Source organism: Neodiprion lecontei, chromosome 2 (genome assembly GCF_021901455.1).
Source record: "Neodiprion lecontei isolate iyNeoLeco1 chromosome 2, iyNeoLeco1.1, whole genome shotgun sequence".
In the NCBI taxonomy this organism is placed as follows: domain Eukaryota; kingdom Metazoa; phylum Arthropoda; class Insecta; order Hymenoptera; family Diprionidae; genus Neodiprion; species Neodiprion lecontei.
In genome coordinates this window covers 12,349,304-12,361,476 of record NC_060261.1, presented here as the reverse complement: position 1 = coordinate 12,361,476, position 12,173 = coordinate 12,349,304, and the positions used below count along the sequence as shown (strand labels likewise).

Below are 12,173 nucleotides of genomic sequence, written 5' to 3'. Positions count from 1 at the left end.
AGAATTCTCAAGATTCAAGAAAATCTATTCTATTTTGTGACGCTAAATAATTGCTTTTATAATTAGTTTTATTTAGTAAAGTTTATACTTCTTACGGAGTAGCCCTGGTTTCGAAGTCCTTATTATATGAGTACGATTTCGACGCATCGACAAGTTGTGAATTTGTAACTTACGAACGCAACGAATGCTTGAGTAACTTATTTAATTTAAGAAATTTCATAACATGAACAGAGAGATAATCAGACATAAGATTCTTAAATATACCGCATTTTTTTCTTCAATTTTGTAATTTTGTTTATTCTATGTTCGTGATTCTTCTCTTATGTATTGACCAATAGCATCATCTTCTGCAGCAGGAATTATTGAGCTGTCGGTAAAATTCGAATCGGATTTTTCCGTTGTTTGCGATGGAGTCGGTTGATTATGTTTGATGATAATTTTCCATCTTAAAGTCGCTCCAGTCTTGTCCGCTCTCTTCTGATCATCAGAGGCGGAGGATGTAGCTGCAGTTGTAGATTCTTCGTTATCCGGTTCACGTAAATCTGTGTAATTTTTTGGCCGATTTGTGAAAGAAGATTCCGCTATTGGCTTAGTTGAACACTCATCAGGTGAAATATAGTGCACCTTAAACTGGGAATTCTTGATAGTAGATTTACCATTGGGATGTTGATCATTTTCTGAGAATTTATTCTGGTGATAAGTTGATTCACACTGTAATCCCTCCTTTCGTGCCTTTGAGGATTTTTTAAGGTGAGGAATGCAGGATGCGCTGCCTATTTTACGGGAAATGAGTGAACTGGCTTTGTTAATATTTTCATCCCGAGAAGGAATTTCTTCGTCAGCAAGAACGGTAGATATTTCTTTCGAAGTATTTGAAACTGTGATGTACGCATTACTTTCGTGTTTACTTCTCTCTTTTCCTTTTTTCGATCTTACGCTGGAACTCCTTTTGGTAGATCCAATTTCTGATATATTTTCAGCTAACGATCGTTTGCTTCGGGGTGGATTTAATGGTTGTGGATCTTTTGGCGGTCTTTCGGTCATTTTCAAGTCTGGATGTAGAGCTGAAAATTGATTCAAATAATCATTCTCTTCTTCTTTTCTAATTCGCGAAGACACGTTTCCGAAGTAATTTGAGGGACCAGCCTGCAAAGTGTCCTCATCCAACAGGTCTTCATCTCTGTTAAATCTCAAATTTTTGTTCGATGGTCTATTTGACAAATCGCCTCGTACTTTGTTTTTCAGGAAGTATAACGATGATCCCACTTCTGTCATTGCTGAATAGACTTGCTTTTCTCTCATCTCTTTACCAGCTAAGGGAGCATGTGTTACTTCTTTATGATTTTTTTCGTCGACGAATTCCTGATAATCTTCTGCCGTTGCATACAATGACAGAGGTACTCTTTTAATTACAAGTTTCTCAACAATGTAATCGCATTCGTTTGGGTTATATTCCTTCAAAGTCAACCTTCTCTCCCGCTTATGTCTTCGGCAGCAACTTAAAATTGAAGCCCAATTAGTGGATCCATGACTGGAGCATGAAATATCGTCGAATATTCTACTCCGTTTTGTGTTGCTGGCTGAGAACGTAGATTCCAGTTCTTTAACTTTTTTTGCGCTCATAATAGTAGATCAAACGCTAAAGATTACATCACCGTCACTGCAGATTGTAACATACCTAATCAGACTTATAATTGCCATTGTACGTAATCATCTCGGTTTTTATTACGAGGCCAACTATGATGCAGCTCATCACGCCGGCGTGGCGAACAGAATTATTAGATTAGAATATGTGTTGTAAAGAAACTAAATCTCAAATATCGGTTATCAAAATTTGGCGCGTAAATTGGTAATCAAACAAAATGTCACTAGGCGAATATGGTATTCTGAAATGCCGAAAATAGCTGATAACACGGAAAATTCTCTAGGAGTGAGATACAGCGGATACAGCATGGAGACTAGGCTAAAGAAGTCCCATCTCTGTACATACATTTGATCCGGCATCAAAAATCCATACACTAAGGTTTGCGCTGGCTGACGCTGAACAGCACTGAAATCGCAAATATCCAACGAATGGTGAAAAGACAGAAGTAATTTCATTTTAGTCACGATCGATGTATGTATATAGTCAATTCTTATCAACTTCACCTCGGAATATTACAATGACAGCGCTGTTCTTAATGAAATCTAAAACCACTAAACGACAAATTTTCGAGGACAAATTTTTCGCATGCTCCTCCATTAGAGATGGGTCTCCTTTTTACTCTAGTCTCCCTGGGGTACAGCCTTAGAATGCTCTGAGGGTACAGCATCAAAATACTACATGCTTCATGGAGTAAGAAAGGGAACATTATTGGAAGTGCTGCCAACTAAACCAGCGTACTGATTCATTTTACGAACCATCGGCAGGCTTGAAGGTCTTAAGATATTCTTAAATCCGCGATTGTAGGAACTGTCGAAGTCTGACAACTGTCAAATGATAATCATACAGGCGAGGTTACGACATTAAAAAAATTGAAATGGCAGCTGAAATTAAACCAGCACCGGGTGTAAACAACGAAAGATTTAGTACGACTCGAAAACCAATTCTATTATCGAAGCTAGAAGGTTGTAATGACGACGTGAATGGGGCGATAATCATACCCCGAGAAGACGGTGTTATCAGTATTTGCGATGACAGGTATGCCCCTTCAACCCCAAATATTACGCATTAATTATTCCGCATTGTACTGTACAGTTCAATCTGCTTCCGCACTGTATAATCGAAAATCTTGTAAGTGAAGATTCGAGTCTTTCCAGTCTTGATCTACATTATTCGTATTTCGAATGTATCAAGAAAAATTCGACTTTATCTGTACTTCAGCCTTTTCACATTCTTACTTACGTTTTCTCGAGTTGCCACATACAAATATTGTTAGGGTAGAGACATTTGCGCGTTCGACCAGTTCATTAAAGGCAAATAGTTGAGTCGCGTACGACCGTATTTTTTGTGTCCCTAAATAGCGTCATGTCAAATACGTCCCTGTTTGTTCAATAATAATGATCAAATCATGAAATAACGCTGGTGACTAAATTACTCGTATAAATAACTGGCTACATGAGACCTTTGTTCGTCTACTGGCGCGTTACGGCTCTGCCGAATTTGAAAATATGGACATCCTAACCTCTGACTAATCACAGAAAAATTACTTTTAATCTTGCATAGCTTATTAAGGAAACTAGTAACCCGATGATTTGTTACTATATTTTGAATCATCACAAACTTGAGAATACACCGCTTGTTTTTGATCAAATTCTGTGGTTAAGAAATACCTTTATTTTGCCAACAAAGCCTTTCAAAGCAATTCTTCCTTGTGTCCAAAACTCGATTTTCCATCCTTTTTTTCCCTCTTAGGTTGATATTCTGTTCTGTAATTTTAGTGTATGAAAAAACATACTCTTCAACTTTGTTTACAAATTGTTATAAATCTTTGTTGTAAATTTTTTTTCTCATGTTTTGTGTCTTACCAGGAGCTACCTTAATATACGGCAATCCTGAGTGAAAATCATCGTTTTACAATGACAATTGCCTTGCATGAAAAAAAAAATAACTAAACACCATTTAATATAACAATAAGAATTAATGTAAAGCTTTTTTCGACTCACATAATCCAAAAGAATTTCAATTCATTGAATTTAATTACAGCTAAATAATCGTTACTTTGTCAATTTTTATTTTGAACACCAATTTTATTTTTGTCTCTAAATTGAATAATATTCTTCTATAGCAATTCCATTGATGTCCTTTTTCATTCAAAAATATTGTTTATTGGATGTAATTATTTTTCCTAATTTTCGATTTCTGTGCAGGACCGTCAGAGTATGGCTAAAACGCGATTCAGGGCAATATTGGCCCAGCGTATGCCAATACATGGGTGCTGCTGCAACGGCAATGCATTATTGCGCAGAAACGAGACAGCTTTTTGTCGGCTTAGAAAACGGAGCTATTAACGTATGTAATTGAATTCCACAAACAATATGAACTCTATAAAAGTTTTCTCAACTAAACTGTCCAATCAGTTTATCTTCCAGAAAATATTGAATTAGTTCTGACGCTTAAATTTCATGGTATTTTCATGAAGAAGAATGAAATTCAAAAGAAAAACCTCAGATATTTAATACTTTAATCGATATCCTTGTGTCGCTTATTACAGTCCTTAAAATTATGGTGAAACATTGTTTCTAAAGTGATTTATACTCACAAAATAGAACAGAACTGAAATTCTTTAAAAGAATTTATTTATCAACTACGTGAAAATACCTTGAATACCAGGATTGTCTTGTGTTGTTTATTCCCTGGAATCCCAAGTTTGGGAATGAATTGTTCATATTCTTCAAAGGATTTTATATTGGAAACTGACTACAACCGCATGACTCCAATGAGAGAGTGCCTTTCTCATCAAGGTCGAGTTACTGGAATTATATTCGCTTTGAATTGTGAATGGGTACTCAGTATCGGCCGAGATAAGCTTTTTCAATTTCACTGCTCAGAAACCGGACATAGGCTTGGTTCTTTTCAAACAGATGCTTGGTTCACGGCATTGCAGTATCCTTTTGCATTGATTTTTTGATTATAAAGAACACGCGAATCGATTAAAATAAATTTGATCGGCAGTGCTCGAAGATCTGATGCAAAAACCTTGACGTAATCACAGATTTGCATCATTGACCAAACATGCTTTTGTCGGAGATTATTCGGGACAGATATCGATGCTCAAATTGGAGAGCACTGGTGCTACTCTAATCACCACTCTGAAAGGTCATACAGGAAGTATCCGCACGCTCGCCTGGAATTCTGAAAAAGATCTGTTATTTTCTGGGAGCTTTGACCAAAGTGTTATTGTTTGGGACATCGGAGGTTGCCAAGGCACTGCGTACGAACTTCAGGGGCATCAGTATGTATTTTTTGTCAAACCAAATTATGCAGATCACAAAGATTATGAAATCACTGAAATTCTGTGAAATATTTGAAATTCCTGAAATATTGTGAAAATTGATGAAATCATTTGATATCTCCAAAATCTCTGAAAACGTATCAAATTTACCAAACTCGTCAAGTATTCGTTATTGATTAGATAAAGTTATTGTTTTTTCATTCCTTCAAAACGTCCTCTCTCTCTCAAGTGATTATTCACTCTTCTCTTGATAATAGTAGGGTAATGAAATGACTTGTTTTCCTTTAGCAATAAGGTAACAGCTTTGTGCTATGCAAGTGCAGAGCGCTTACTTCTTTCTGGCGGTGAAGACGGAGTGATAGTTGTCTGGGACATGTCCGCCAACAGGAAAGAAACTCCGGTTTGGGTTGAGTCTGACACATGCCAGGTAATAAAGTGTTGAATCCCCCTCATCATTGCACATTGTAATATTTTATGCATAGGAGTGATTCATTGCTACTTCCAGTCTTGCGGACGACCTTTCTTCTGGAATATCAAAGCTATGATGGATCAAAGACAACTTGGATTGAGGCAGCATCATTGCCGCCACTGTGGTCGTGCGCTTTGTGCTCGTTGCACAACTCAACGCATACCTATTCCTACCATGGGTTTTGAGTTTGAAGTACGAGTGTGTGATCCATGCCATACTCAACTAAAAGCTGATAAGTAAGTGGTGCCAAAAAACAAGCTTGAAAAATATCCTGAAATTCTTAGATCTTTTACAAACGCATACTCTGTCTTGAAAAAGTCCTGTCATTTTGTTAGTTTGCAAAAAATCATAAAATCGTCACGCAAATAAATTCTCTATCCCACCAAGCGTGAATAAAGATAAGGTTTTGCATTTGGAAGCTAAAGTATCCATAGATTTATAATTGAATTCCCTGTGCTGAAAAGTTGTTTTAATTATAATGTGTCTTTAGAAGTTTTGTGTCACATATTTGCCTTATACTTGGTTCCTCGTCACAATTTTATCTGAATCAGCGAAATTATTTGTTGCTGTTGTTGCAAATCTTAACAACATAAAACGATAGGAAACTAGAAAAACCTGTGAATCAATAACGAGAAAATTTATAGCTAATTACATTTAAAAATTTCATGAAAACTGTAAGACGGTCGTATAGCAATGATCGATTCTCTCTTCAAATTTAAGTATTCACCATTTCCTAACCAAAGGTGGTAATAAGATTTAAAGAATCTAACGGCACATCACCAGGGAATCAAACTCAATCCATTTGGTTGTTTCAAAAAATTCCATCGTCATTTGGACATACTTATAATTATTCTTGTATTTAGAATGCCAAAAAGAATGCAAACTCTTCCAAAGATAACCTAAAACTTAATAATATCCTGGAATCTAAAAAAATTACGTCCAATTCACATACTATGTTCCGCTTTATGGTATGATAAAAATGAAATTTATTCACAGTCAAACGTCGTTAGCATCGTTTCACGATGCTAAACACAGCGTAGTTGGAATGGATTTAGATGCCCCGCGTCGCAGACTGCTAACCATCGGTCAAGATCGGGTTATTAAAATTTGGGACGTTAGCGCGCTCCTCCAATAAATTTTCTTGCAGAAATATGTAACTCACACACATTATTGTAAAAATGTTGATTCATTGTTCAATTAAAATTATCGTGTGATAACAATAATATCGCATATACTATGTACACGTGACGGTAACACACGCCTTTTCAAAATTTAGGCATACTATAGTCTCGAGAGTGCAGTTATTTTTTATCTTTGTAAAATATTAATAGCTATCAAGAAGTACTTCCATCGTGTTTAATCAAGTTTACCTGATCATAGGTATAGTGGTAAAGTGAGAAACAGCATCTAACATGGAATGTATCGGCCTTCCGGGTCATGAATTCTGCCGGAACTTTCAGGGGTGTTTTTTTGGCCCAAAATATGGAGCTCCTTATGTATGGTTTAATCTATTGAGCCTTCCTTTACTTTACAATAGGTCAGGTTGATCGGTAATTCGTAGTTACTTTACTAATGCTCTGAAATGATACAACCGTTCGCAACCCAATTTATCAGATGCTATAATCGCAACTTCATCGGAGGGCAATGAAAATTAATACATAAGACAAAAATACACGACATGTTTCGTTTGTTACTGCATTTCACTTATCAAACTGGTGATGTAATCAATTGTGAACAGCGTGTAGGAAAGCCTATCAGATGAAACTACACATAACAGGATTCATATTTAAGGCTATATTCATGTAGAATCCATGATTCAGAGGTGTGATACTCACCTTGCAAGTTTTATGCAGTTAGCCTGTTTTACTATTCAGTCTTCAGTAATCCATCATGTTTCATTTCTTTGTTGAATAAAAAAGTGACAAATAAATCAGTCATCCGATTAAACTTGCACTGTACATTAGTATCACAGCAACAGTAACAATATATACCAAACCAATAATACCCCAGTCTTCAAAGTAGATATATTACAATAATTGCTTCATAGTGTTGTAAGAGCTTTGTAATCAAACTTAAGCAGTGAATGAAGAAATTTGACAGCAACTCATTGACTCAGATTACAAGGAAGTACAGAAAGATAATGGCGATCATTTAATCCTTCCTCGAGTCACAATTTGTTTCTTCTCCAATTGTGGTCAGAAGTTATAATTCGTAAATAGCTGCTAGTGTGTTGTTAAAAAAACACATTCTTTGAATTCAATTTTTCGACTGATTTGATGATGATTTAATTCAATTCTGAAATTGATAATTTACATTTCTAAATCAATTGGTCACTTCAAGTTAACACGTTTTATCACATGCTTTAAGTACACGAAACTCTATTACTCTATTACCTAACTCAATTATAAGAAGTGATTCCTGGACCAATTTTTAATACCATTAAACTATTTTTTCCATTACAGTAATTCCTATTACAGTAATTCTTACACAATGAAGTAGCTTCACAGTTTAGATATATTAAAGCGAATAATTCATTTTTTAAGTATAAGTGGCAATAGTCTAATACGGACTGGATAATGTCCCTTGAGTTTAGTAACGCATCATTATTCATTCCTCTTTACAATTTGCTATTATCTACTGATTTACCGTACTTTTATCATTATTACTCTATTTGTCATCATACAATGAACATGTAAATGAAAGTACTTTCTTTTTTTATAAAACTTAATTTCGGAATGGACATTATTGAATTGTGGATTCGATTCAGGTTTTACTTGTTTGCTACATACAATTATTATGAACATTGCCAAAATTGTGAGATAATTATGACTTTCCCTTTCTTTATCGAATGTTGTTAGAATCATAATTTAGGATGTTGAAGAATATGGTATTTTTTTGCATGACGATGTGTTGGACAGATTATATGCAATAGTGTTGTATTCGTGTGAGCACCATATATTTCCAAAGTTTCATTTCACTGAGATTAATACCCATCATCGAAAAATAAACTTTTAATAATGTGGGTCAATTAATTTCCTTGCAACAGCTATACAGAAATCCATGAAACTTATTTCGATAGCTTATAAAAAAAAAAATATTAACGATAATAATAATATTGTAAATGTATTAATTATTTTAACACGGCAAAATTTATGTATAAACATTATAAAATATAATATTCTGTTAATTTAAGGCTGTTGAATAATGAAAATTATATCATTTTCTTATTGTTTTGTTTTCATTTTTCAATAATAACATATCTTTAATTTAAACTAGGAGATGGTCGAAGTGCCGACGGAGTGAGTTAATTGCATTAAAATTATAATCTTCTACTCCCCAGACCAATAGTTCTTCACTGATTTTAAAGTTATAGTACGCTACTGATATCCGAATTGCGCATTCTTCATATTTTCACATCAATTTTCGAAATTTTTCGAGCCAACATACAATTTTAAACACTATCATTTCTCGAAGTTTCAAACGATTTCGTTTCTCTGGAGAGAAGAGATTTGTAAAATACGATTTGCTTGCTTCGTTGGCACTCTAATGCTAATGTAGTCGATCATCGCAAACCGAGTAAAATGTCACTTTATTTGATTGTGATTAGTGCCTCAACAGCACTGATATGAAAATATCAAAGCGCAATTCTACGTGTAATATTGAACAAAAATATTCAAAAACTTTTTTGTTTCATGCTGTTGCAATGCCAGGAAATGTATTCCTGCTATAAGTAGTAGTCTAATTGCAGGAATGCATTTCTTGGCATCACTATGGCGTAAAACAAAGCTTTTTTTTCATATTTGTATAATTTGACATTGCATGTAGAATTAATTACGCTGGCTGATAATAATCAAAATAATTGAAATTAACGGCGTCAGTAAAAACTGATTATCCTCTTAAAATTGAATCCTAGGTATTAGGTACTCTGCAAGATAGTGTAAAGTCAACTTCAATTATCTTATGAATTATGCGGAATCAGGTAAGTTGTATGTAATATTTCAGATAAAAGTTTTACAGATTATACCTACTCTGTGACATCTTAATTAATACATACCGTACAATTTTTTTTAAATGCCGTGATTTACTTGTCGATTTCAGCTACTTGTCGATGAAAACTGAAATCTGGTCATGCCCATATCTATCATCTTGATTTTTCGCCAGTTTTTAAATCCTCCAATTAAATCCGTTTCGTTTTTTTGTTTCCGTATTAGCCGAGTCTAATATTCTTCAGCGTCACAGTATGCCAGAAAATGTTCCCTACCGACGATTCAAAAAATAAGTTGAAACAATACGGTATCAGTCGTGAATCTGCTGATCTTTTTTGGTGAATTCATCAATATCAATGCACACAAAACATCGTGCAATCTGTTGAACTTTCGTTTTGTGACATAGAGTCAATTAAACGAAAAATGTGTCAGAAAAAATAACTTTTATAATTAAATATGGTAGCCATTTTAATATAATTGCTGCAAAACGTCTTCGGAAATCAAGGATTTTCGCTGAGAAATCGATAAGCTTTGTGTTGATAAAAAATTCAATAATTTATCACTAAAATTTTAGCTGCTGCTGACGGTGATGATACGAATAAACATATTCACACAAATTGAAAAAGTCGAAATTAATTCTTACTTGTAATATACGACTGATAAAATTTGGACATATTACTAAGAGAATATTAATTTAACTAAAATTACGAACAGTTTCTAGGAGTTTTCCATAAATATCAACGTTTTTCCATAAATCTGCCTAAATTAATTTACTGCATAGAATTTTTTCAATTTCCACGAAATGTTTGAGAATTACTAAAATTTGTCAGAAATTTGACAAACCGTTGAAAAATTTTTGGAAATTTATGTTTTGAGTAACATAGAAGAAATTTCTGAAAGTTATTAAAAATAATTTTTCCCAAGAAACACTTTCATAATCCTTACTTTTAAGTTTCAATACGTTATATGCTGATCGATAGCCTTCGTTCCACATAGTTTTTGCATTACCATCTTGTCCTAATATCTATCACAAAGGCGCTGTGTAAGTGTCCTTTAATATCGCAGCTGTGTTAATCTATTAATGAATAGAAAGTCTCTATAATAGAAAGGTTTCAAGAGTTTTATTTGGCACAGATAATACATAAGTGTGATTTCAGTGTGTTTGACTAGTATATAAAATTACATCATGTTTCATATTGAATATTTATTAATTTTTTATTTACTGAAACCAAATCATATAAATGACATACAATATATGCAATACTTAGGAACTAGATATAACATACATTGCATCCTGATAAGACATCTAGCAATATAATTACTAGATCACTGTTTGTAAGATTGGCTAATATAAAGATGAAATTTAAAAAAAGAAAAGAAAATGATACTAATAACAGTATATGACCTTGAAGCATAATTTGTTAGTGGATTCACAACTAAGTGCGTACTGATATACCAGTTTATACAAAATCAATCATATATTCTTGTTTGATGAAATTATTATACAAAATTTAAAACGTTTTTTTCTTATTATAAGACAAATTGTTTAAGTCAACGTATAACTTATATGACAAAAGAACTGATATTGTTCTAATTATTATCATTAGCGTTAGCTTCGCATGTACTTTGCATCTAAAATTCGCGTTCTTCGATAGCAATTTTATCAATATTCAATATTTAAAAATAAGAACGCTAATCAAAATTTTTCGGTAAAATCACACGAGCGTGATATTTTTTTTAAGCCGAAGAAATGAACCCAAAGTTTGCGAAATTCGATTGACTGCACAATTTCTCTCCGACAAGTGGCATATTCAAATTATATTCTGCCGTCAACACGTTATGATTATCGTTGAATGCGAAGAATATATTATGTTGGGCCGATCTGTTCGTCTTTGCAGACTTCTGCCATATCGAACACAATCTGTAGTCGGCGTACTCTAGCGACACAATCACGAACCAGACATCTGCGATAATCATATCAAACCGTGTGATTTTTGGGGGGAGAGTTGGGGTCACGTTATCGTTTTCCTCATTAACGACAACGCGTAAAATAATGCGGATCAAAACAGACCGGGAGACCGAAGCGAACTTGAATAAATTTTTATAGACGGTTTTCCCCGGATGTGAGATAAGAAAAATAGTAAATTTCAAGGATGTCGTGTGCGAATTTGAAGAAGTAGGTATCATATTTCCAATCTTAATTCGCCACCACAGCAGTATATTGGCGATGTGCCGATTTCCGTTCTCGATACGTTACTGCAAAAGTGCATTGGTTTTTTTCACATTCACAAGTTACGATGATTTCCTTGATAATGCAAGAAAGAAGAGCAAAACCAAAATTCAACCAACACCTTAAATGTGGATTTATCAGTTTCGAATTGCTTAATTGACTGTAAGACGACTCATTTTATTCAGAACAGAATAAACTGCTATTCTCTGCAATCCCACACTAAGATGCATTATTTTGAATTAAAAAAAAAAATTCTGGTGCTCGTATCTTGAAATGCTTTATATTCTCGATATTGTCTTAATATTGACATAAGTATTGACGAATAAGTAGCAACATTGAATTGACTATGGAAACAGCAAAATCTGTTTCAATGGATTTCTAAGAAATAGTTTTCAAACAAACAAACACCGTGAATCAGATAGTTGCCCGCCATTTTGAAGCGACTTGAAAAAAAGAAAATCAACATATAAGCTTTTGTTTATAATTTAAGAAATTAATCATTGTATCTCACGAATATCTCAACTTTGTAAATACTCAATGTACGCACACGGTAA

The 12,173-nt window shown here is 34.0% G+C and overlaps 1 protein-coding gene across 3 annotated transcripts; it reads left to right on the top strand.

Annotated features, from left to right (window-relative positions):
- The first annotated feature begins 2,388 nt into the window (after positions 1–2,388).
- On the top strand, positions 2,389–7,972 carry LOC107223970 (WD repeat and FYVE domain-containing protein 2). Of its 3 annotated transcripts, none has more exons than XM_015663858.2 (7): positions 2,389–2,680; positions 3,850–3,991; positions 4,380–4,585; positions 4,695–4,934; positions 5,223–5,361; positions 5,440–5,639; positions 6,400–7,972. In XM_015663858.2, the coding sequence occupies exons 1-7, from the start codon at positions 2,520–2,522 to the stop codon at positions 6,536–6,538; spliced, it is 1,227 nt and encodes a 408-aa protein (XP_015519344.1). In that variant the 5' UTR covers positions 2,389–2,519; the 3' UTR covers positions 6,539–7,972. The 3 variants fall into 3 exon arrangements, with proteins under 3 accessions (XP_015519344.1, XP_046585966.1, XP_046585967.1); XM_046730010.1 differs by lacking the exon at positions 2,389–2,680 and adding an exon at positions 2,741–2,773; XM_046730011.1 differs by lacking the exon at positions 2,389–2,680 and adding an exon at positions 2,950–3,064.
- Positions 7,973–12,173: the final 4,201 nt, after the last annotated feature.

Excerpts from the sequence above, each read along its gene's own strand:
- LOC107223970 (XM_015663858.2), top strand. The coding sequence starts at position 2,520 with ATGGCAGCTGAAATTAAACCAGCACCGGGTGTAAACAACGAAAGATTT. Across the intron at positions 4,586-4,694 it reads GCTTGGTTCACGGCATTGCA|ATTTGCATCATTGACCAAAC; the intron begins GTATCCTTTTGC and ends ACGTAATCACAG. Across the intron at positions 5,362-5,439 it reads TTGAGTCTGACACATGCCAG|TCTTGCGGACGACCTTTCTT; the intron begins GTAATAAAGTGT and ends TGCTACTTCCAG.